Below are 26823 nucleotides of genomic sequence, written 5' to 3' on the forward strand. Positions count from 1 at the left end.
AATTAACTCTGCAAATGAATGAAGGTAAACTGCTTTTGTTTCTAGGAAGTACAAGTAATAGAAAAGCGAAAGAAGATGGTACCGAAATTGGGAACACCAGTTTAAAAATGCACTTCCATTATAGTTGCAGTAAGGGCAAAACATTTCTTTTTAACTCAAACTTGGCTGTTTTTCAACATCGTTTTCTCCACACATTAAATTCAAGGTAAAAATATCAAGTAAATGTTTCTAGTGTCTAAGAGTTTATGAAGAGTGTACAGGTCAATAAAATTTATGGACTGGAACTAATTTCCTCATCTCTATGAGCCAAAATTTCCATCATTTAGCTTTCAAATGTATAAAATATAAACTAAATAACTCCAGAAAAATGCTTTTTCAAACAGGTAAGTACCAGTTGATCTCTACCTATTCTACCTTCACAGAACAGAATTCCAAGCAGTGTGAGAGGAAAATAACTGGGAACTTATTGAAAACTTAACCTCTGCTAATGGCATCTCAAACGAGCAAGCACAAAGTAGTTAATGATATTCTAGCCACTTTAAATATTTTCTAATGCTGGGTATAAACCACAAATCAAACATTTTAGTACAATCAACTTCGGATTTGCAAAAACAAGTTTTTTGTTAGTTTTTAAAGGCATATCTTATGTTTCTCATCAGCTTTAAGGTGTATTTGAAAGGACCTAAATTTCCAAGACTCTAAACTTAATAGGAAAAGCTTAAATTCCCATGTGTTTCTAGCCTTTCAATCATGTCTCTAAATAAATACAGTATGAGAAAGAACAAAGCTACTCATAGGGACAAATCCTGATACACTTGGCACCTAGACTATAAAGATAAGGCTAAGAGTTTTAAAACCAATTTCATGAGTGTGAAATTCCGAATGCACACAGCGGGAGTTCGAACCGCCTATCTGCTCCTGTTTTATCTGCCACCCATGTTGTAATAAGGCCCATCGAGGCCCGTGCTGGGGCCCAACATGTTGCACGGGTAACTTACATCTCCGGAAATGCTTGTCTGTGACCCGGCATCAAGGGTCTGTCTGGAGAGAGATAAATGACAGTTCACAGGACTGGATCGCAAGTCTGGCTCAGATCTGCCAATGCTCTGATCCGAATGAAACCTCTCCTGCAGCTCAGCAAGACTCTGTTCAGGAAATACAAAGCACTTCATAGAGCTTAACATTTAGGAGCGCACAACTTCCCCACCAGGTAAAACTGAATTGAAAGAGCTAATAATCTCCATGGAAAAAACAATTACTTTATTTTAGGAGGTACTTACCACTTTAAATTACTGAAAAAATAAGAGTGGGATATAATTTTGCATGTACACACATGTGACTCTAGAAGTATGTGAGATCCTATTAACCAGACTGTCTTACCTTTCCCAAGACAGCCTGGAAATTATTCACCCTGTGAGTAATGGTATCGTTATACTTAACACATGCATTTATTTTGAAAATTCCATTTAAAAGAAGTCTATTTTAATTAGAGCTACTCACTTTACGCAGCAGGAATTACAGAAACATGGAAAACCTATAATGCCATCTCATTGTAGATACAGCAAGGAACTTTCTACTTAGAAGACTTCTACAATTATGCCATTTTACATTTGGATGGGCCCAAGAGACTATTTAGCTCATATTAGTACCAGAGATTAGTAACTGAGGCCCAGAAGTCATGGTACTGTCAGTCAATCCAAGCCTGTCTGTATGGTAGATGCATGGCGCTGCCTATGATGATTATGTTTGGTTCCGTAAAGTGAAAACTCAAAAGTGAATGTGCTTGGTGTCAGCACCCAGGCTTAACCAAATTCACTGCAGACGGAGGATGTGAGCAGGAGAATAAGAATTAAAAGGAAAAAATCTTATATCTTAACTGTTACCAAAAACCGTCTTTGAAAAACACTAATAAAAATGGTAAGAAATTCATTACTGTCAACTTTCAGAAGAGCCAGAATTTAATCCTGATACTTAAAATTTTCGTGATATGGAATCAGAAATATCAGAGATCTGGTATTTGTTTTTACCTAACCTTTATTTTCTTTTTTCAAAGTGGTATGTATACAAAATGTATAAGTACAGAAAAGAGCAAAGATCTTTGAGTGACTTTGGGTGAGTTGTTTTGCATTTTTTCAGCCATATAGTGGAAAGATCAGTATTCTTCAAATCTGGTGAAGACAGAGCCTTCAGTTTAGTAGGTCATGACTAGTATGGTTTTCAATGGAGTAGAAGAGACTAGAAAATAAAATCAGGGTGTATTATTAGTACTGAGAGCAGGCGTATTTCTGTGAAATTTGTTGTGTGTGTGAATCTACAGGTAAAGACATTTATGTGTTCCTGGGTTTTGATGTAAAATGTATTTCTAACTGTTGGTGGTGGTCACAGAGGTTTGAAAGTCACAGAAGATACCTAATGTCCCTCTCAGCTCTATGGCTGATGTCTATATCATTTTTTATGCTTCAGTAATTGAAAAGCAATCTAATTTTTTAATTTAATCTGGCCTGGGTATAAATCTAAAGTTAAGGAAGCCATCAAAGATGACCTGAAAGTGCTGAATTTAAAAGTTCCAATGTAAATTTGTTGAAGTGCCATTAACTTTTATCAAAGGACCTATCACGTGCATTTTGGGAGTTACTGACATAAATCAGCAGGACTGTGTGGAACAAATCAAAACATATCGAAGTAAAGTTTTGTATGTGTTACATATATGCTAGAACCCCATATTCTGGAGCAAGATGGTTTGGGTTTGATCCCCCAGCCTGCCACTTTCCAGGTGTGGGACTTTTAAGTAAGTTACTTAACTTTGCTATACTGCAATCTCCTTGTCTATAGATTGAGGGTGATGAGAGAATTAAATGAACTATTTCTCTGAACGGTGGGCAGAAGGCACCCTGAAGGTGGCCCCGTGCAATCAAGACTTACAAGTATTTGCTATTATTAACATTTTTAAAAATTCAACCTCTTCTTGCAAGTTATTTCAAAATTCCCCAAGTGCAAAATTAGAGGGGTTCAATAATATTTACCTATATTCAACTAGGGTTTTGAAAATGGACATGAAGTAGGTTGAGTATGGTATTTACAGATTCTATTAAGAATGCAAACATCACTATAGCTCTAACATCTGTGTCCCAACGACACAGACTAAATCTTTACTCTGAACTCCAAATATCTGACCTACAAAGGATTCTCAGCACTTGTGATAATGACGGGATGGAGGGAAGGGAAGAAGAGGAAGGGATAACTCTTAAAAGAAAACTTGACTGTATGTGCTAAACATAGATATAAAAAAATGCAGAATATTAATCACTGAATGGTTGTTCTTTCTACACACAAGGCTGGGACATTGAGAGTGAAAACTGTAAGCTGAGAACTATACAGGGGTAAGAAGGGGACCCGCTGCCATCAGCAGCTTTCCTGGGTGGCTACACAGACTCCCCAGCCCACACCAGCTCGCATCTGGGAATCTCCTGGGGTGGGGAAGAGCTTTTCTCAGCAACTCACATACTCTCCTGCACTCTTCAAGGCATATCTTCTATTTCCTGATGACAGGTGACATGCCTTTATGTCCCTGGGGCTGGGATCACTGCTTTAGATGACCCTGCCCATCTGGGCTGCCCATGAAGTTCTCAGTGAGCTGCAGGCTATGCCCAGATATGAATCTCCTCATACGGGCTCTGGGGTCCAGCATCCCATCTCAGGGGGCATCCAACACCTGCCTTCACACCAGCACATCAGAACCTTGGCACCAAGCTGTTTCTTCCAAGGTGGGCTGTCGCCCTGGGGCCTGTAACAGCCTCTTATGGGACCAAATTCGGTATGAATTTCATGGGTGCGGTAAAGGGCCACCCAGACTCTGATCTCCCGTCTCCAGGCGCGTTTCTGGGGCCCCTGAGGGGAGCTGGCAGACTAATAAAATGTCCCACGGCATACCTGCATCAGGTCTTGTTTTTCTTTTTCTCCTGAGCTGATAGCCTTTCTGATAGATTTCAGTTCGGTTAGAATGGCTTTGGCTTCACTAAGTTCATAGCCACTCTGGCCTCCAGACATTTTTCTATCAATTCTGTTAAAAGAAAAAAGAAAAATCAAAGACGGACAGAGTACAAGTTAAAAAACACTGTAGGACTTGGTTTTCGGATTGGCTGAGTCTTAGAGGGCTGACGACTGTGACCCTTGACTCACACACCAGTGTGTGTCCCCTCTGATCACTTCTAGCTAAGACTTCTCCCATCCCCCACCTCACGTCCGGCCCACCTCTAACCATTTTCAGGCTCGGCTTCTTGCCTTCATCCGTTTGGGTGATCGCATGCTGTCTGAACTCCAACCTCATCTCATGCTGACCCTCATCTCTACCCTGGGTGAGGTTAGTGACATGGGGACATGACTTAGCCAGAGGGCAGAAATGCCAGTCCGCTGGATGACAACCTCAGTGACAGCGCTCACCTTCTCTTACATGTTTCCACCTCACACAGTGCCTACAGAGTGGCCGGCCTTGCATAACTGACAGTGACTGTTATTTATGCTAGTGAGTGTCCTACGATATTTGGATTGTGTAGTTGGTTCCTTATTTCTTTTTCAATATAGGAACAGCAGTTATTCCAGCTTTATCCTAGTTCGGGGTTGAGATACAATTGCTTGCCTTGCTGACTGAGTTCAAATCTAGGATAAGGCAGAGAGGCAGATGTGTGCACTGTCAGCCGGCATGGAATACAGAGCTCTTCAATGAGCTAATCTGTTATCTGTTTCCTGGGCATATCTGCTTCCCGATGTCCTATAGGTCACGTGGTCACCCTATGTCAGAGGATGCCATGTAACCTAATTCTTTCTGTTTGCAGGGCCCAGACAAATCACCTAACTGCGTGGGCTACCAGCTCCTGTGCTAGGACTCTGCCCGGCTTCGCTGTGAAGAGAGCTGGGGCGACAGCCAAGAGCGGACGGCTATGCCTCCGCTCCTTCAGCCAGCAGCTCTCATTCTCAGACACACCCTTGGTCTCATCCACAGAGAAATGGCACCTATTACATCACAGAAAAGTGGTCTAAAACACTTAGGAATTTATATTTATTTCGATATGTATTTATATTTATTTCTATCTTTTCTAAGACAGAAAAAAAAATGCCATCTTATTCATTCTTACAAAGTTTGCTCAAGCCAGTGAGTTTGTAGATAACATATTTTCCCAAGTACTATTTTAGTAACTATTGTATGCTGCTGAACAAGCAATTGAACAATTTAAGAATGTAAGATAAATTTCATCATAAGGTCATTTGATAATAAAGCTCAACCAATGAAGTTCGCTGAATTCCACATACACAGTGTTCAGAGTGGGAAGGGACCCTAGGGATCTGCCAGTCATACTTTCTCCAAATGAAGACACTGGGGCCAGAAAGTTTATAAAAATTTAGCTCATAAGCTGCATAAACACGTTGCTAAAAGTAGGGCAAATATCCTCAGAATGGTCAACCCAGGTAATGGTCAACTCTTATGACTATTGTATGAGTCATCTAAGATGACTACTATCTTAGAATATTTGATAAAAACACTGAAGCACTTTGAATATTGCGATTTTCAATGAAATTGTTGGTTCCCTAAAGTACTGTATCTACGAACTTAGTTGAGGCAAAAGGTTTATTTTAATTAAAAAATCATCTGTGGGATTTCATGAAATAGGTAACAATATAGGCATCTCAAATCGTGTCAAAGTAAATTTCCGAAGTCCAAGTGATTTCTACTTGTAAAACCTTCAGAATTTAACAGTAAAACATATCTTTAATTCAGATATGAACTTTAACATTTGAACTAAAAAAGCAAGTAAGTTATTTTCAGAAATAAACTTTGATACTTAAAAATAAAAGCAGGCCTGCTAATTTAAATTTCAGGTAGCTTTAAAAAGAGGTGAAAATTCCTTGGCTCTCTGCTGCTCAGGCGAAGGCTAAGTATGCTGGGAACCAGCCGTCTTAACGCGGCGTTTGCCACAGCTCTGCCGGCTCTTCCTTTCCTTGTCTTCTGCCTGCTTTGAACGTCTCTACTTTAAATGTCTCTTTTCTCCTTGACCTCCATGTTTCCCCTTTTTTCTCCTCTACTTGTCATCTCCCACCTTTTCCCTCTTTTGACCTTAACTGCCCATAAAATAAAATAAAACAAAATATTAGCATTATTTGCTGGTTTGTAAAACAGAGGACTATGCTTTCTGTTCTTAATTTGAGAAATGTCATTATATTTTCCCTAAAAATTTAGAAATTTTCTGGTTTGTGTGTACCCTGTTAAGTTTTCCCTGTAGCTTAGTCTCTTCTGAAACGGAAGAGATTACCATTTGTGTGCCTTCCCTGGAAAGTAAGCACCCCCAGAGCCAAATTCTCATAGAGTCTGTAGGTACATTCGGCTTGCTGGGGGTTTCATCACTTGACATTTCCCAGTTTTGAGTGACCACTGGAGGTGGCAGAGTGGACATGTATCTCTTCCTGGTGTCCATCTACACAAAACTACACTGTCACGGAAGCCAAAGTCAAATTTGGGACACAGACTGAAATGGGTAACAGAGAGAATACAACCACACCCATTCATCCAGAAAAAACTCTTGTACCAAGGAAAATGAAAGCCTGAGTGTAAATTACACCATAACTCCAGATTTAACAAGAACAGACCATTCTACTGTGAATAAGTAAATGTTACAAAAGCCCGCAGTGGGATCCTACTTAAATCTTTTCCTGAAATTATTTTGTCTTATAATCCCAAATAAAAGTCCCTTTATAGGATCAGGAATGTGGTTTCTTGAAAAACATGGTCTCTGGGTTCAATCAATTATCATCCAGTGTTCTAGTAGGTGGTTAATATTTGAATGAAAACAGCTTCATTTTGTCTGTCACTAAGGTCAACTAGAGAGGTCTCTGAGGGTAAATAGCGCATCTCTCTGCTCTGGGCTCACGGGATTAGAATCATTGCAGGAGAATGCCTGAATTTCTACGACAAATGTCTATTGTTTTCTTGTGGAATGTTATTGACAGATTCTTAAACATGCCTTAGATTCCTATAAAAATTGCTTGCAAGCAAACTGCTTTGAAACAATATGGCATTGTTACACCAATATAACAAAAACACAAGCTTGGCTAACCTTTAATCCTGGGTGGTGACATGAGTTATAATTTCACGTGCCTGGAAAACGTTTACCGTGTGGCTAAATATTTTGCGGCATTCTTCAGGGTTTGCTTTCTCTCTCCACTCCTACCACAAAGCCCTCCTTTGTGTGGGCATACAAGTACTAAGTATCACATTTATGTCATTCTCAGTCTACACAGTTTTTAGGGGAGCTCTGGAACCAGCTGAGGTTCGTACGGCATAGCTATTCTTGAGAACCACCTGGGATCTCATGACACATACCTGAGGTGGAGACCAGAAACGGGTACTTTTTTAAAAAGAGCTCCCCAGATTACTCTAACACGCAGTCGGGTTTGAGAAGCACTGGGATGGGAGCATCTGAAAGAATATCGTGGTTATGATGACATTGAGGTGAGCGGGAAAAAGAAGTCTAAGCCATAAAACCAAATGTCTGAAACTAAAGTTGTGTGGCTGGGGGGTCAAGGAGTAGCGACTGGGTGTCTCGAGATAGAACTCATCCAAACCACACGGCACGGTCAGTTCATGCTTGCCTGGCCGGCGAACATGCAGCATCTTTAAGAGGGGTAATGCCTTGCTGCCATGGACTGCCCCTGGGGGAGATGCAGGGAAGAGCCTGAAACTGACCAGGGACACCCCTACAAATACTGCACCCCACTTGGTGGCCCTGAGCCGCATCATGGAGGAGGCAACTAAGAAGCAGTTGGTAATAATTTCAAGGGATACCTTCAGTCCTGTGGTCACATGGTGTGAAACCCAGCAGCTTCCTCCCTTGCGTCAGAGACCACGGTGGGACTGTGCGTAGGAAGGCCTCAGTGTCCCAGTCAGGACTGGGGCTCGCTAGCAGGGAGGGAGGTGGCTTCCCAGGGCTGGCAGAGGGCAGGGTCCTCCAGACCCTGCTACCCTCTGTCATGTACATCTTCACTCAACCTGGCCCAGGCCGGAGCTACTCCAGTGGCCGGTGAGGCTTCAGCATAGAAGTGGGCAGGCCAGAGGACCACTGGAAATGGAGGGCTCCCTCGAGGGCCCTGGCTGCCAGTTCCAACTTGCTCCCAGCGATCAGCCCGCCTCCGGCCCAGGGCTCAGGGCGGGACTGCAGTGCGTCTCCAGAGCGCGGGTGGAGAGGTGTCCCTTGCACCTGGTCTCCGCCCGACCTGCCATCTCAGGGCAGGCTGCCAGGTGCCAGCAGTTACAGTTTTCACTTTGGTTTCTTTGGCTCTCCAATGATTCATAAAAAGATACCTTTCCAAAGTATATAGATTTCCCCAAGTTTTTGTTTGTTGGGTAATGCCTTTTTTGGTGCAGAGCTCTGAGCTTTTAACTTTATGTCTCATCGAGAAGTCTTTTATGTAACCTGTACTTTTGTTTTTTTGTGTTAGTTGGGGGCTTTGCATTATTCTAAAGTCAATACAGTATTTTTGTACTCACTGTTGCAATGTTTCAAAGCCTTGTTCTTTATAGAGCAATTCTTGCTTCATCTGTGAGAGTTCTCGCTTCAGCTTTTTAACCTTTTGTGAGAAATCAGTGTAAATATGAATGTTTGTAAATAATTAGCAATGCTGTTTTAAAAGATAATATATTAGTAAACTATTAAACACATGAACACAGCCATTAGTTTAATATTCACTCTACTAGCTTCTCCCTGACATCAGTTCTATGGGAGGGTCATTCATCACATTGAAATGATCAGTGATGCACGTTATTACCCATGTTCACCCTCATCATCTTATTCAGTCACATTCCTGCAAGCTGGACATCACTACTATCTCCTGTCTGTGATACACAGACAGCAAGGGGGGAGTCAGACTTTAAACCCGGGTGTCCCTACTCTAAACACTTCTCCTTCCTTCACCAAGCTCCAGGACCACTGGTCACCCCGCTTTCTCTGTCAGGCAGTTCCTGCCTCTGAGCTTCTGCGTGTGCTGTTCCCTCTGGCTGGATGGCTTTGCCCTCGGATCTTCAATAGCTGACACCTTGTCATGCAAGTCTCAGCTCACACAGGGCCTGTGCAGATAGGACGTCTCTGTCTAACCATGCCACCCTGCCATTACTCTGTGGTATTTAGCTCACAGTATTTCTTAAGAGCTGGCATTTTCTGTGTACTGTTTACTGTCAGTTCCCTGTGGGAAAATAAGCTGCATCATACCGGCTGTAGCCCAAGCTTCTCGCAGAGTACCGGGCAAACAGTAGGTGAGGAATACATATTTGTTGTCAAGCTGACAAAAAATATCTTTTTCCTGTTGCCAAATACATTCTTGGTAATCACAATTCTAAAATCTGATAGGTGAGAAAAACAGCAGAAGCCTGGTTTAGTTACAAACTAAAGGTCTTCACATGGGTGTCAGAAACTTATTTCCATATTACAGCCTTAAGTTTTAAGCACATTCTGTTACACAGTGTTTCAATGTGCTTTTAAACTTCTATTTCCTACCCATTTCACAAGAATTTATTGACTCTTCAGGAAGCGTCAGTTTCTGGGCCTGAGGTATGAACCAAACAGACACAATCTTCGCCTTTATGGGTCTTAAAGAACAATGTTGGGGTTGGGGGTGGGCGGCAGCAGAAATTGAGCAAATAATCATCCCATGAAATAAATCTTACCAGTTATCAGAGGTGATATAAAGGAAAAGTCCAGGGCATTTCATGGGGACGGGACCTAATTTAATTCAGTCTGAAGGCTGGATCAGGCCTGTCTGAGGAAATGATGTTTAAGCTGAGAGGCTTAGGGGAGCTTCACTTGATGAAGGGGCTCCGCCTCCAAGAGGACAGCTAGTAGACCAACCCTAACGTGTGGGAAGGGGAGCTCAGCAAGTAGCCGGGATTTACAGCATGCTACCGGTGCTGGATCACAGAGGTGGCACGCGGCGTGAGACGGGCCTGGGAAAGAAGGCTCATTATATGGATTCTTGAAGCCATGGCGAAGATTTCTAGATCTTATCCTAGGAACAATCAGAATCGAAGAAGGATTTTAAAGCAAGATTTGCTTTATGATTTTAAAAGGTCAGTGTGATGACAGGAGAACGGACCAGCGGGGGACAGAAGGGTCACTCGGCCTGCCTGTGGGGTGGCATGCGGGCAGTGCCATGGCGTAACACCCAGAGGAAGAATCTGTCTCGGAGGCAGAATCAACCGGACTCGGTGACGGACTCAGTGTGGAGGGCGCGGGGGGAGATGTGTCACAGGCCGCTGCCAGGACTGTGGCTTCCCGGCTGGAGCAGGAGGGTGCTTTTCTGGAGAGTGAGACCAGATTTGGGCAGAAAGATCAAAGGTTTTCTCTAAGATACTTATTTTTCTGATGCCCATGAGACTTTGAAGGCAACTGGAATATGTGGCCTTGATGTTCAGGAGGCGTGTCGGGACTAGATATACAACTGAAAGTCACTGACAGAAAGGTGACACTTTCAATGTATGAGAATAAATGAAATCGCCTAGTCGGTGTGTACTGAAAACCGAAGCGAGCTCAGGAACACACGTCAGGCACCTTCACCACTCAGAAGCCTTCCAGAGGAAGAGAGAAAATTCACTGTGGAGTAATGCCAAGAGAAATCAGAGGAAAAAAAAGCATCATGGACTATCAGAGAAAAAAGTCGAGGAGGAGACTAGGCACCCTGAGGAATAAACGACAATGGCAGGTGCTGTGTGAGACCCCGCACAGGCTTAAGCACAGGATTCTGGGTACAGTAGATATTCAATCATTTATCTGTTGAGTTTAACTGAATGTTTAACTTTATTTTACATTAGAAACTTCATTATTCCTATATTTCACCCAATTGAAGGTCTGAATAGGCCACACGCCCTACAGCCTGTGTTTTGAACTTTCTGCAACCACAGGCAACCATCTAATTTTACAGACCTATGTCTATGGAATCTAACCTCACAACCCTGGGTACCAACTGGGGGCAAGAGACCCCAGACTTTTGCACATTTCCTGCTTTCTATACTGATGACACAAAAGCAACTGACATTTTAAACTGATTTTTAAGTTATTTCTGAAAACTAGGGAGATAGCATGATTAAATGTGGTAAGTATGACTGGAAATCATAGAGTGCCTTAGCCTCTCTTACAATCCCGGCGTAATAAGTTTTATTTTAAAAGAAGGAGAAAGAAAATGACAATGAAGGCAAAGTAAATTCCAGAAACCCAGGGACCTTGGAAGGATCACAAGACAGGCAAGTTTCATAAGTTTGCCCTAAAAGGGAACCTCACAGCATTAAAGCTATAATGAGCAAAATGGCATTTTACTAACGACTACCTTTCCCGTTCACCGTTTCCTCTATTGTCTTGCCAGAAGCGCCTTAAGCGAGCAACAAAGGGCAACTGTCAGCTGGCTCCTCCTGAAAATCCTCCTCTTTACCACCACTTCCACCACCCGAAAATCCTCACCGCCCTGCCTCATCTCTGAAGTCGCCTTTAAAGAGAGAGAGAAGTCAGTTCCAGACACTCAGAGAATTAATAATAAATGTTTTGACTTCACCTGTAGAGAAAAATAGAATCCCAGAAGCTATTAGAACCATTTATGATAACTAACAAATGGATTCTGTCATCAGAAACAAGATGATTGCCTGTAATATTTTTCTAAAACCCCTTCCCCTTTTGTTTAATGACAATATGAAGGAAACAGAAGTCACTGCAAAAAATTACATGGAACATGTATGAAATATACGACCTTGAGACAAATGATAAAAATGTGGAAGGTCAATGCTAGATCTCCATAAATAACTAAAATAAACTGTTAAATTGCCAACTTATGACCCAACAACCCTGGTCCTGGGCTACAGTACCCAAGAGAAATGAAAACATTTATCTACAAACATGCTGGTGCAGGAAAGTTCACACTGGCACTGTTCGTACTAGCCAGAAAGCGGAAACAACCCAAATAAACACCAGCTGATGAATGGACAAATGTATGTGATATATGGCTACAGTGGGATGCTATTCAGCCATGAGAAGGAAGGAAGTACCGACACGCTACCGCATGGAGGAATCCTGAAAACATGATGCTCAGGAAGAGAAGCCAGTCACATACTGTATGCTTCCATCACACGAGATGTCCAGAACAGGCGACTCTAGAGACAGAAAATACATGACTTGCTGCCTGGGATCTGTGGGTGGAGGGGAGCGGTGTGGGGGATGGGCAGTGACTGCTAATGAGCGCGGGGTTCCTTCTAGGGGAGACGTGATGTTCCAGAATGAGGCTGTGAGGATGGGTACACAGCTAGAATATACTAAAACCCACTGAACTGTACATTTTAAATAGGTGAATTGTATGGTGCGGGAAGTACTCCTCAATGGAGTTGTTAAATTAAAAATGAATAAACCAGCAAATAGAAATGGACAAGATAGAACATCCTAATAAATAAATCATAAAAGCAAAAACTTAATCAAAACTCATGAAAAATTTTCTCCACCAAATTTTTGCCAAATCTCCCCTATTTGTAATTTGGGGCATGAATTTTTTAAAAATATCAGTTGAATTTAAGGTTTAGTTTGTATGATATTCTCCATTCCCTACCCCAAGGGTACTGCGGTCTAAGTATCTATTTCTGGATAGATGAAATAAATTTTTTTCTAGTCTTATTGATAAATAATATTGATACACATCACTGTAGAAATAATAATTTTGCTGTAAAAAATGTTTATATTCCTCTTCCCAAGCAATTAAAGCACCACCTCTGAAAGTTAAAAGTTTCTTAATTTAAAAAGCATTCATCTATTCATTTTACCATTTCAACAACTAGAAATAAGATGCCAGGAAATACTATTACCTCTTTTGACCAAGAAGGAAACTGAAATCCAATGATCACTAATACCTATGACTATGATATAAAATAATATAAAACAGATATTTTAGACAGATGTTCCTAAATACCTGGTTCCCCAAAACTTGACCCACTAGCTCAGGCTAAGTAAAACAAATGAAGCCCACCTGCTAATACTGTTGCATCAAAACAATGATGTATAAAGCAAGCATGTGGCTATGCCTGAAAAATTATGAGTGAACAAAAATGCAGTCAGGTCCGCGAAACACCAAAGCAAAGAGTTCGTTCATTCATGAGTTGCTATTGCTGTGGCATTAATTTGTGAAAAGGACTTGTATATACAGGGATTTCTACAGGGTAGGCACGCCAAGAAAGGCCAGGGTATCAAAATTAAGGAGACCCTGCAAGTTACCCGCTACTTCTGAATGGCCAGGGCCTTGTGGGAGTGTTACCCGGCCAAAATGTGTGCAGACAGCGGAGACAGCGCATCACATGTTCTGCAGTGTTCAAACTACGACACAACTCCAAACGTCACAACGGCAACACAGGCCAATTTGCGAAGGGAGCATTTCAGGCATTTATGCTGATAGGAGGTGTTAAACAAGCACCTATTCATAATGAAGGAGATGAAGAGAGTGTCACTTCTGAGCATTCATTAGTTGCTTATGAATGTCCTGTAGCCTCTTCTTGAGGCTGCTCCTGCCTGACTCCTCTTTGTGGTCTCAGGGATGAAATACAGATGTGAAATACAGGCTTCTGATATTGAGAGCACACTAAAGCTGGCATAAAACAAACTTTATCTAGGAGATTCCACTGCTCTGGGAGACAGGTCTGGCGAATGTGACCACCTGGGATCTCCTGAGGTCTCCCGTTTGAGAATTTCCTTCTAAAACGGTTATTTGTACGAGATACTCTACGTTTTTGGTTTTGAATCCCTTCCTTAGTTCGCATCTCTCCTAAGAGAGAAAATGGACAGACTATAATAGCCTATTCTGGTCATTCCATTTATAATGTGTCCTACAAAGATAAGAACGGTGAAAAATGGTTAAAATTTCAAAGGGTAAAACTAGGATGTAACAACTTCCTGAGAAGTGAACAGCTCAAGTGAGTACTGAAGCTTACTAAGAGTACGTTTTGATAAAATCCTTTCATTTCCTTTTTTTTAGATAAGGTCTCTAGCCTAGTAGATCACAGAAATGTGGAGACATGATACAGAGAAATGAAGGCAGAGTAAAGAGTCCATGATGTGCTGGAGGGACCCTCATGTTAGGATGATACAGAACATTTCCCTCAGTGACCCACAAATTACACCAAGACACCCAGACTTAGCAGAGGCAGGACTTTCAGAAAGTTCACACTCTTCCCCCCAGAACAAATGGCGAAGTCGAAGGAAAAACACAACACAGAACATTGACTTGAAGACACTGGAGAGACCCAGGGCAGCAAGAAGCTTGTGTTGATGATCCCAAGAAAAGGGATGCCCAGTGCTGGTCCAGAGCTGGCACCATCTTCCCTTCTGAGGCACCTGCGTACAGTAGAGAAGTTGCAAAGGTGGCCAGACGCAGTGCCCGAGGGCCTGGGACACAGAGCGCCAGAGGGCAGGCCCAGAGGGCGAGGCTCCACAGGAGGTTCGCAGTTGGGCCCTCGGCAAACGTCCCAGGAGGTCACCTGGGATCTCGAAGAGCTTTGCGCTACAGAAAGGGGAAGTGGCAAATGACCCACTCTCAGAAAAGGAAGGAAGCCCGGATTTCAGCCGGCCACATGCGACTGAATCACAAGGATTTGCCCCTGGCCTACCTGCCTGCGACAAACAAACCTAAATCCTCCCTGAAGGATGACAGGGTCATTCAAAACCTTACATTGCCTTTACACTTTTTTTTACACATAATACGTACTTATCAGTACAAATTAACTAGCTGTAAGAAGTCAAATTTGACCAAGAATCAAGAGGAAAAATCAGATCTAGACTGACGAATCCAACATACAGGAAATCTAGACATTGTACCAATCAAGACATGGAATTTAAGAATTACTGTGATTATTTTGTTTAACAAAGTATATACTAATGTGCAGAATTTGTGCAAGTAATCAGAAACAATAAAAAATTATCAAATAGAAATTTTAGAACTGAAAAATACACAGTGGATTAAGCTGAAATCAATAATAAAAGATAAGAAAATACCAACTGCCTAAAAATGAAGCAATATACTCATATGAGAAATCATAAATAAGCCAGAAAACATTTTGAACAGACTGATAATAAAAATATAAAATTCAAAATCTCTGGGATATAGGCAAAAGCCATATGCAGAAAACATAATTTCAACTTTAATGGCCGAAATCAGAAAGTAAGAAGAACTAAAAACATTTGTCAGAATTTGTTAAAGTTGAAGCTACCTGTATTTTTTGATACAGCAATTCTGCTCCTAGTTGCATAACAAAAAACGTGCACAAAAGACATGTACATTAGACATGTACATTAAAGAAATAATTATTAGAAATTGGAATAAACTCTAATGTACATCAATAGTAGGAGAGATAAAGAATTTATGGTATATATATAAAAGTGGAATGTTTTACAGCAGGAAGTGAATGTGGATGAATCCAAATGTTTTTGAGCACAAGAAGCCATCCAGTAACACATATGGTACCATCCCAATTTTACAAAGTTTGGAGCAGATGGAAATGTAACCTACACTAATGATGAGGTCTGCATCCCTCAGGGGGACGGATAATGATGACAGGGGTCCAGGGGGCTCCTGGTAATCTATTTCATGACCAAGGTACTGGCTGCATGAATTTATTTACTTGGTGAACAGTCTTTAAGACTCCAAAATTAAGGATAAACAAGCTCTGGCCTTCACAGCAGTTTGGTTGAAAAGATTTAGGGTAGAGATAGGAAATAACGCATGAGGAAATGTGAGGAACGGGTCAGTTTGACCCAGGAAAGGACTGCCTTGGTGACGCCATCAGTGGGCATCTGTAAATATGGGGTCTCCGATGAAAAAGCACCTGGCTCAACTCGGGAAGACACCTTAGCACCACAGGGAAAGTAAGTTACACAGACTCAAATCCTGATTCAATACACTCAACGCAAATAATCATGCTGCTCAGGAATGGGGCCCGCTCCCCGTCCCTGGAACGAGGACAACCTCAATCACTGAACGTGTTCTAGCAGTGGCAGAAAGCCCACCCATCGGGGGAGAGCAGAGGAGGCGCCTACGGTGAACGGAGACAGCAGATGAAAAACAAGGATGCTTCCGCCACCTTTAGGTTCTAGGCGTGGGTGAAACAAAGAACCGGGATAAAAAAACACTTACTTACCCTTAATCGTGTAGTAGAGATCTCGGCTTTTAAAATATCAGGGTCGTATTTAGTACTGGATGAAGATCCTGAGAATACTTTTCAAAGAGAAGAAAAAGAAAGAAAAAAGTAACTTGTATGAGTTGCGTAACTAGTTCTCTGCTTAGAATTTACAAACCCTACAAAGATTTACATGCTTTTGTGGATACTTACTTTAGAATTCCTTTACTGTCATTCATCAGACACCTAAATATAAAAAGTAATCTTCAAACCTTTATAATTTCTATAAAAAAAAAAAAACTCAAGAAAGAGGAATATCATAAAGAGCCTGGTGCTCAAAATTTTCTTCTGGACTTCAGACCTGTGTACAACATCTCAGAGGACCTTATTGGAGGTACAGTTTCCAGAGCCTTGCGTCACCCAGAAATGTAGAATTCAAGTAGAACCTCTGAGCCCAGGCGAGTTACTTTTTGAAACAAGGCCAACTCCAGATTATCAATTTTTAAAGAGAATAAGAAGCAGATCAACTCAGGTGGTCGACAGAAACTTCGTCCTAGCTAATGGTCCAGTTCCTCCCCACTGAAAATACTGGACAAGTGTGGCAAAAGGGCCGAATTATTTGCTTGATCTGAAAAGGTAGAAATTAACTCATAAATAAATAAAAAGCAATCAGGTGGACCGAGGACCAAACACAGGAGGGACACATAACCCCCACAGGAGGGGACTTTTGTCTGGAACGGAGTCAAGGGGTGTTCCTGAGAAATCTGCCGTGTGGCCTCACGCTCTCAGAGGGATTCCTTCTGCCTATGAACGGACAGGACTCCAAGCGAAACGCTGCAGACACCCAGCGGCCCACCACTGTCTTCAGTCCCCACGTGTGAAGTCTGAACAGTGTGCTGTACTTACAGCTTGTGCGGGAACTTGACTTCTCCTTATAGGCATCATTTAATCGCACGTATTCGTCCAGGGCCAGGGCCAGCCTCCGCTCCTTCACGTGGTACAGCTCCTTCTGCGTCCTGAGAGCGTCCTGAGCCACCGACAGGTAGTCCTTGAGCATTTTCTCTTGTTCCCCCCTCCATTGTTTCCTTGGGTCTTCAATCTGTGTGGTTTCTGAAAATACATCAGGTCGGTTATCTTTTAGGATGGAAGTAAGGGTTTTTTCGATTATTTAAGGTTTAAAAAAAAGTAGCTAGCTTTCATTCCTACATCCTTCAAGCAGTTTATCAGTATTTGTGAGATGGCTTCTCCAGAAATTTGATGCAGTTTTTTTGCTTTATTCACCCAGTCCTTCCCCAGCACCACCCCTTTCAGGTCTTTGTAACAATTTCTTCTCACTGTGAGTCCATCATACACAATATTGCCCAAGTAAGCCTCCAAAGCTGAGATTACATCCTTCTTTTCCAGGATTCTCTGGCCCCCCTGTACCTACAGAATAAAAGCCAAGCTGTTTATGCCAGCATTTAAGGCCTGTAGGATCTGAACCCACTCTACTTCCCATGGCACATGCTTCCCTGCACTGTATACAGGACTCCTGCCAGACTGCCTCCTGTCAGCGCTGCTCAGCAGGCCAAGTGCCAGTCCGTGAACTCTGTTATGTGTCCACAACAACAGGCATGGAAATAAGAATTATCATTTTGTAATGTTTACAGCAATTTGGTATAGTTATTATATATGGTGGGCTCTAGTAATAGCGGAGCTTGCATTTTGCATTTCTTTCTTTCCCCCATTTTTCTAATAATTCATTTTCATTGTATTTTACAAAAATAGCAGTCAGTCCACAGAGGATTACCAGTTTGAAAGCAAACAGAAACAAACCCTGCTCCTGGTGTAAGGAGGACACTCCGAGGCACGGCTCTTCCTTCTGTACTTCTGCTTACTGGAATCACCTGGAGCTCCACAAGAAAACCCAGGCCAACAGTTTCTGCGGGCAGAACCCAGGCGATGCTCGGGTAATTCCACCGAGCAGCTGAGTCCCAGAGGCTGCTCTGCCCTCCCCGGCAAACCCACTCAGACTGCTCGGTCCTAGGCTTGCTCACACTTGCCTACCCGGCCTCACCCATTCCTCCCAAGGAAACCATGGCGAAGGCTCTGGCCCATGCTGCCTCCGTCTGCCTCCTGAGTGGCCCGGCCGCTTCCCCCAGTGGCCCTGCAGGGTATGGGTGCCCCTTCTCTTGGGAACGTAATTCACAGAACTTCTGTGGATGGCACTGGCCTCTGTGTGGTCACTCAGTCACCTCTGTTCCCCCAGTGACCCTGCAGGGTGTGGGTGCCCCTTCTCCTGGGAACTTGGTTCACAGAACTTCTGTGGATGGCACTGGCCTCTGTGTGGCCACTCAGTCACCTCTGTAAATTAAATGCCAGGAACAATCAAAACAGGTGATCGTATGGACTGGTCACTGTATGACTCTGAGAACTGTTCCTGATGAATTAGGATAGGAAAATGAATTCATCAATTTGCTGGAATATCCATTCAAAATGCTTCTGTATGTGGATCTCAATCTTAAAACACCCCAACTCAGTATTTCTGGTTGGCCCCAAGGGCTGCAGTAAGTCAAAACCCGGAGAATGATATGACGCCATGTGACACAGACCACGAGAACCTCCAGAGGCCAGGCTGGTAACCTGGTCTCCATGGATAAGGGACGACAACACCAAACTAAGTGGCTCAGGCCACAAAGCCTGGGTCCCCAGAGGGCGACCCTGGGGGACCAAAAATGGCCTGGGTTGGCCAGACACATCACAGCCACTGCCTCAGACCTAGGGTCCTCCCTTTATAATGAGCAAAAGCTAGGCTTCTTCTAAAGTAGTAAGTATTTTGAGCACTAATTTTTAAAGATGTAAATATTTCAATATGCAAAGGAGGCATATACCTTTAATTGTGGGAAAAAATATGCTAGAGTCAGTACCTAAAGGAGAGACGTGGGAGGGGACAGTCCTGGTGACCAGCCCCTCCAACCAAGAATCCTTAAGGACATCATCACCGTGGGGCAGCCTAGCCACGTGCGGAGTATGGAGAATGGGCAGAGGTCATCGATAAGATGATAAGAGCCTAAATTCTCAATTTTAAACATTCAGTATAACTTAGGTCTCTGGATATTCAAACATGAAGATTTATATTCATTTCCAATATTTGTATATATGAATGCAACCTGACTCAAAGTACAGAAATCATCTTCTAACAAATAAAAACTTGCAGTTTAAAAAAGTTTTCCTAACTGTGGACAGCCTACAATAACCCTCACGTCCTAGTATTGATGCCCCTTGAACATGGGCTGGCCCTGGAGACTTGCTGCTAATGAACCCACCAGAGACTAAGTGATGGGGTGTCACTCGAAACTAGATGACAGGAGGCTGTGACTACCATCTTGCTCTCTCGCTCTTCTTGGTTTTTTGCTCTGATGAAGCCGACTGCCATGCTGTAAGCTGTCTGATGGAGATGCCCACGTGGCAAGGAAGAGGGGGACCACCGGCCAGCAGTCAACCGGAAGTGAATCCTCCCAACAACCGCATGGGGTGCTGGAAGCAGGTCCTTCCCCACTCACGCCTGGAGATGCCTGTGGCCTGCCTCGCACCTTAAGGACAGCCTTGCATGGATTCAGGATTCACGGAAACCATGAGATAATGAATCAATTTTAAGAAACTAAATGTTGGGGTAATTTGTTACAGTGAAATGTATAATTAATAAACAACTGACCAAATGCAGAGATAATGCAAATTAAAAATGTATGTATGAAAAACTTGAACTGTTTCTCAGTTATAATAATCACAGTATGGTATGTACTTCCAATTCTCAGCACCTTCAGAGGTTTTGTCTCATCACATTTTCCCTACATAATTAGGGAACTGGCACATTTTCAATAAAATACCTGTCAACAGCTCAACTGCCACAAAACACTGAAAGTAATACCAAGTGACACTTAAATGTGTAAAGTATAATAATAGTAATAATAATAATAATAACAAACAACCAGCGTTTGTTTTGGCTATATCAGCAGAAACACTCTGGTGGATTGGTTTAAACGCCATATGCTACAAGAGTTTCCGCAGGAAACATTTCCATTTCTGAAATGCTGCCCAATTCAATATGAACTACAGAAGAGGGTTGGTTCCCAAAGGCTCCTTAGACAAGGCTCCATGAAGCAGGACTGTGCTTCATTTTTATCAGTTATATTTGCTTAATATCTCTGTGAAGAATATTTACTAAATGTAAATACTAAGAAAAAGTATGTGATACAAACATAGCATTTTTTCATTAAGACCTGGCGACCTTGGGAGACAACTGTATTCTAATGCAATGTAATTTGCATGTTGTGTACTATATGAAAGAAGTAAAATATCACATACTGTTAAAAAAACATCACATGCTTCAAGGGAATTCCCATTCCATCAGTTCTATAGATGTGGAACTTTATAGCTAGAGGACACGCTGAGAGTTACAAGAGCTTATTGTGGAAGACAATGTTTTAGACTCTTCAAAGGAATATTATTTCTGTCTATCATGCATATTTCTATTCTTTCTCCTGTGCTCAGGTAAATGGATGAAATGAATATGAGTAACTTTCCTTATCTTCCTTTTTAAAAAAACTATCTGCTGTGTTTATTTATTATCACTTGTTACTTTTACAGACAATTGTTGAGCATCTACTGCATGCAATAGGGGAATAAGATACTCAGGCTGAGCCTTCCTTCCAAGGAACTTAGAAAATACAGAAGAAATGGTGAGACATACAGACTAAAACAACAACTACTTTATACAGTAGAAGGTGATAAAAGCCTTGAGAGGAGATTGGGTAAGTGCCAGGGCAGTTGAGGGACACAGGGTGTCCTCTGGCTGAGACAGTGCGATCCCATGGAGAGGCAGGGAAGACAAGACAAGACAAGAGGCCCTTCAGGACCCAGCCCCCAGTGCCTTTCCCGGCCGTCTTCCCTGCCCCCATTCACACCACCCTGCAGTTGCACTGAATTTCTTTTCATCCTTTCTTCAAGCTCTGCTTTCTGTGGCCTCACGAGCCCTCTGCCTTTATTTGTGGTCTTCCTGCTTCTGGGAAGTTTCTCCTTCTCCCAACCCCCAAATCCTGCCGCATTCTCTGGTCCCCAGGATCTGTTAACTCAGTCATTCCTTGGGCATCAACTTAAAGCCCCTGAGAGGTAACAGGCACACTCTTCAGAATGAACAGGGTGTTTCCACTTGTTCTCTGTTCCGCTAGCCTGGTGGGGGTTCTCCACACAACTACTGGGCCTTCTCAGCTCTTCTCTGCTACTCCAACAGGAACAGACCTACGGTTCTTGAATATCACATTAATAAATATGAAACATTTGTAAGCAACGGTATGGCACAGAAAGGTTCTATGCCAGGCATGAAAGGATCTTAGCTAGATTTTAGGAGGATCACTTGGCAGAAATACATAAGGCTCTGCTACCAGAAAAGTTGAGATGATTGAGCAGAATTCTTCCTAATTAAAGATTATCCATTAAATGAAAAAAGCAGCTCATAAAACCATATGTATAATATAATCCCACCTGGGGTATGAAACCTATTTAAAACTGTGTGTGTCTGTGTATTGACATGAAAGGTCTGGAAGGACACACACTAGCTTAGAACACTTAGTTATCCCTGGGTTGAGTGAATATGGATAATATTTTCTTCCTCTTACTTGTGTATATTTTTTACTTTTCTTCTATGCACAGTTTATTACTTTTATAAAATAAATTTTTTTTTGTAAAAAGGGGAAAGGAACAAAAGGCACGAGGTAATAAGGTCTGAATCAGGAAAACAGCTGCGGAAAAGAGGCTAAAGGGGCAAGTCTGAGATTACAGAAGAGAGAAACATCGCTAAGAATTAAGAAGATGATCCTAAATTTTTCAGTTCAGCAACCATGTGGACTATGACATTTCAAAAATGAATAAATTTGAAGGGAACACTGAAGGATGCCATTTTGAATTGTTTTGAAGTTGTAATGTCAAAATAGGGGGCAGTGTCCTATTTGACAATGTTTGACGTGTTTGACAAAATGTTTGACAAACTATTGGGACGATTAGAGCCGTGACTATAGGCAGAAGGCCATTCACACAGTAAGGGCAGAGTAAATACCGCTAAGGATAAAGGACCTGTCGGGGTGAGGGTGGGGCCACAGCGCTGGGGAAAGACAGGCCAGAGCAGAAAGGAGTACAAGGCAGGGGGAAGGGCAGGCCGAACAGTGTGAAGTGAGGCAGGTACCGGGCTCAGGAGGCAGGCACGACCACCTACGTCACCGCCACACCCAGCGGAAGGGGAGGGTGACTGACTGAGAAGAGGTCCCTGTATTTGACAAGTAAATGTTAATTATCACGTATTAGTGACACTAACAACTGCTGGTTAATATTAAAATCACTAAGGATCAGAACCACTACCACCAGAATATGTTTCACTTGGATATTTTAACTATCTTAAATTTTTCTTTATTAAATACCTTAAAAATTCATCCTCCTAGGAAAATAGAAAGGCTGAAATAAGACAGAGAGGAAATAGAAGAGACCACAATGTATTTATTTTCTTCTAAAGGAAACTACGCCATAGAAAATGTCATCTACACTCGCGGAATTTCCATCAAATCTGAACACAACACTCGTTGCTCCAAAGTTAATACGAAGGAGTTTGGTCCAGCGCGATGCGGAGGAAGCTCACACATGCCATCTCACCCCGAGGACAACTAGGAACCAAGGTCAGCACAGAAAGGCAATCCGAGGAGGGCTCTAAAGTGAAAACAGGCGGGAGGGGGGCAGTAGAGGACGGGAACCCCAGGGACATCACATGGCAGGAAGGCCCTGCTGCCATTACACCTCCGTCTCGTGCATTTCCCTCATCCTCTGCAACCTCAAGTGGGCGCAGACAACAGGCCCCCCAGCACAAAACCCACTTTCTGGTCGCAGCACAGGGAGGGGAGAGGGGTGCCAGAAGCAAAGCTCTTTGGGGTCCCTGTGGCCATCCTGCTGAGCCCAGGAAGGAGCCGGTGAGCCCACGGCAGGCGTGGCGGTGGAGGCGACGCTGGAGGCCTGGGGCAGGCTTGTCCTCTTCCCACTCTGTCCTAAGACATCTGCAGTCGTGGGAAGCATTCCACGGTGTGGCAAGGCTAACGCCACAGCCTGCCAGCCAGAATGCCAGAAAAAGGGGCTCCGTGGCAGCCAGAGAGCCTGGGGAGAGAGTTCAGGGACTGTCCCAGTGCGTACCTCATTTTTAAACTGGGTTGTCATTTTAATGCTGACTTCCAGGAGTTCTTTCTATGTTCCGAGTATGGGTTCTCTGTCAGATAAAGGCGCTGAGAATACTCATTCATATATTGTGTGTATCAGTAGCATCTCCCTTAAAAATATGCTGAGTGAAAGATGCCATTTGCAAAATCAAACATACCCCATTTATATGAATGAAGTTCTAGAACACCAAAATAAGCTGCCACAATAGAAATCAAAACACGCTGCAGCAGGGAGGGGGGCCACAAAGGGGGCAGGTGCAGACTGACTGGCGATGAGTGGATTTTCTTACATGTAAATGAGACCTCAATTACAAATGAAAGACAAAAAAATTAAGGTTCATCTCTCCCTCCTACCCAAAAGTGACCTACTTCAAGTTGCAGTGAGAAAACCGAAACCTTATAAACAGGACTTCGTAATCGCCTTTAGTTAGCTGCAAGCACTCCCTACCAACGTCCAGCCCCCTCTCCACTCCTCCCCACTGAAAGGCGGCTTCTATCCGGGAACACTTAAGGCCTAACATAACTGTCCTTGTCAGGGTCAAATCTGTTACTTCAAGATATTTAATAGTGTTACATAGAAACAGTATTAGAGAGTCAAACACTCTATTCCATTTTGTATTAAAGAGAAAATAATGCTGAAACTATACAATGCCAAGACACAACATATGCGTGGACCAGCTGTTATGAGAAGATAATACCATTTGCTCCCAAAACTACTTCACAGGAATGTCTTTAAGATTAATGAGATAATGGACCAGATCCTTTTTAGTGGGAAACTTCTTGCTGTGGGTAATTTGGGCACTTTAGGACACAGTAAATCCATCTGGCTGCTGGGATACTAGAACTGCACTAAAGCAAAATGGTAGACTCACAAATTCACATTCTGATAGCCAAGTTTTTAAATATTCTGAATGGTGCTTTCTGAAGCATAATTTATACTTGAAATACACTAATTTCTTCAAAAACAAACAGAAAGCTTTTAATCTGTGAGTTATATAATAAAGCTCTCTTCCTTCCTTCCAACAGTTAAGGATAAAGAAATAAAGTGCAGTCACGGTCCACAACAAGCTCAAATTTAGTGAGAAAAACATACAAATAAATAATTGAAATGTAATGTGACAAGTGCTTTCTTGAAATCCCTAAGTCCTCGGTACTCTAGAAATAACTGGACAGGGCTCCTAATTCAGAATGCGTCAGGGGGAGGCACCTGTGAGGGTAGGGTGGGGGCCGGAGAAGGCCTTTGGGGGCCATGACCTCAGGAGGATGTGGCCCTTGGCAGAGAGCTTGGGAATAGGACCAACTGCAAAGACAGGCGGAACGCCGAGGAGCACAGGGCACAAGGGGGACGTCCCAGTGGCAGGGCAGGGCAGGAGAAGGAAATGGAGCCTGTGGGGACAGACTGGAAAGAGACTCGTAGTAAGGAATCAAATTTATGCACCTGGAACTTGGACAAGACTTAAAAGACAAATCTGGCAGTCCCCAGACAGAAGGTGGTGACTGGACTCATCACCCAAGGAGATATGCAGGGTGTGAAGGGAAGGCGAGGACAGGAGTCCAGGCAGCAGCAATGGGCAGGAGGGTGGGCAACGGCCAAGTGGGCCAGAGCAGCAGGTGAGTGAGGGCAGCCCAGCAGAGGGGCCCTGGGGCCCAATAGGGCAACCCCAGTGACAAGGGACTGACAAAAGGAGGAAGGGAGACCACCGTGGACCCAGCTTCCATCATCTGGGGGATCTCAGGTGACCTCTGCAAGAGCGGTGTCATGATATGATGACAGCAATGCAGGAAGTACCAGGGAGACAGAAGATCTGCATAAAAAAGTCACATTTCTTCTAATCGTATACAAAAGAAGCAGAAGCAGAACTTAGGGAACCTGCTGTTTATATTATGTTGAACTAAGGTGTGCGTAAAGGCTGGTGCCCTAACCTTATGCCCCAGCAGCTCCACCACGGCAGCCGGCTGACTGCCGGGCTCCCTGACCACTGACCCAGTTCTTCCAAGTCCTTTCACCGCCTCTCGCTCAGCCTCCTGTGAGATGAGACGGTTTTACAGTCCCCAGACCTGTTCCACAACAGCTCTTGGGGCTCCCAACGCTGCTGCATGCCCACGCGGTGGGCCCGACCTCCACCATGCCCACTGCTGCACAGTCCCCTCCTCTGGTGCCCAGGCTGCACCGGCGGGATGTGCCCGCTGCATTCTCGGTCCTTGGTCGTCTCCCACCTCCTCTCACTGCACATTACATCCCAACCTCACTGTCACCAGAGCCTCACAGCGGATCACCGGGAGGCACACGCCCTGTCAACCCGCTCAGCCGCCCTCCCAGGGCCTTGACCGTCTGGTGCCAGGCACACGGAGCAGCTCCATCAGCTGTGGACCCTCCCGACCATCCGGGGATGTGCATCTGCACCGGTAAAGACTGACAGGGAATCAGGGCAAGGGTGTTTTCACAAATCCAATATAAGTGATATGAACATATTTTGCATTCCTAGATTTGTGAGAGATCACTGCTATCAATATGGGCTTTATTTGCCTCTCAAAACATTATCATACACCCTCAGAAGGGCAGCTGCAAGCCATCACTGGTCAATGAGCATCAAATAAAATACTTTTATATAATGATATTATCCATAAAGATATTAAAGAATATTGTATTGTATACAGTCTTAATTTAAGATATAGGCCTAGGAGAAATAAAATAAGAGAGTATAAATTCTTTAGGGATTCCTCAAAATCTATAAATATGAAATACTTATTTTTAAGGGAAACAAGTGAAGTGATTATTAGTGAGTGTTATATGCTACTATCCAAATACATTTTTTAACGGGGCGTTTAGAGAGCTAAATATACATATAAACATGCACTCACATATAAACAGAACACATTAAGGAAGTACTTAGAGCGTGTATTTTAAAAAGTTGCTTGTGGCCATGGAAATCCTCTGCCCCAGCCTTACCGTGTTAGGGATGTGACAGATCTCAAAGCCATTAAAGCGAGAGGTGTTCCCTTCTAATCACAAAGAAATGAGGGAACAGACATAAGACCAGGCCTGGGTCTTTTCCACAGCTACAGCTGCACCTTCCAGAGCTCCTGACAAGGGTCAGTCCCTCCCTTGACCCCACTGTGCCATGAGACCCGAGGGCCCCTATGCCCACCCCTTTTCGCAGCAAGGCCAAGAGGAACGTGATCTGAAGGTGCAGTGGTCACGGGAAGAGGAGCCAAATGGCTCATGGTCTCCGCAGGCCCCCATACCCACACTGAAGAAAACCCCTTCCCTCCCAGACAGGCAGACACACCGACAGACCAGGGCTCCTTTCTCTCTGCCCCCAGAAGCCCAACTCCGCACACAGCCCCAGAGTCCAAAATGGGCTTCTCAGTTAAATACCAGTCGTTGAGAAAGTGGGGTTTGAAACAGAGAAATCAACTTTG

The 26823-nt window shown here is 43.3% G+C and overlaps 1 protein-coding gene across 2 annotated transcripts in view; it reads right to left on the minus strand.

Annotated features, from left to right (window-relative positions):
* Positions 1-26823, minus strand: part of WWC2 (WW and C2 domain containing 2) — a 142393-nt gene that overhangs the window by 39020 nt on the left and 76550 nt on the right. For both annotated transcript variants that reach the window (XM_073219191.1, XM_073219190.1), the window contains exons 3-7: positions 17078-17281; positions 16193-16269; positions 8537-8616; positions 3931-4060; positions 999-1145 (exon numbers count right to left, since the gene is read on the minus strand). In XM_073219191.1, coding sequence (XP_073075292.1) covers positions 999-1145; positions 3931-4060; positions 8537-8616; positions 16193-16269; positions 17078-17281 — 638 coding nt within the window. The remainder of the gene's footprint in view (positions 1-998; positions 1146-3930; positions 4061-8536; positions 8617-16192; positions 16270-17077; positions 17282-26823) is intronic.

The sequence above is a fragment of the Manis javanica genome, chromosome 12, assembly GCF_040802235.1.
Source record: "Manis javanica isolate MJ-LG chromosome 12, MJ_LKY, whole genome shotgun sequence".
Taxonomy (NCBI): Eukaryota; Metazoa; Chordata; class Mammalia; order Pholidota; family Manidae; genus Manis; species Manis javanica.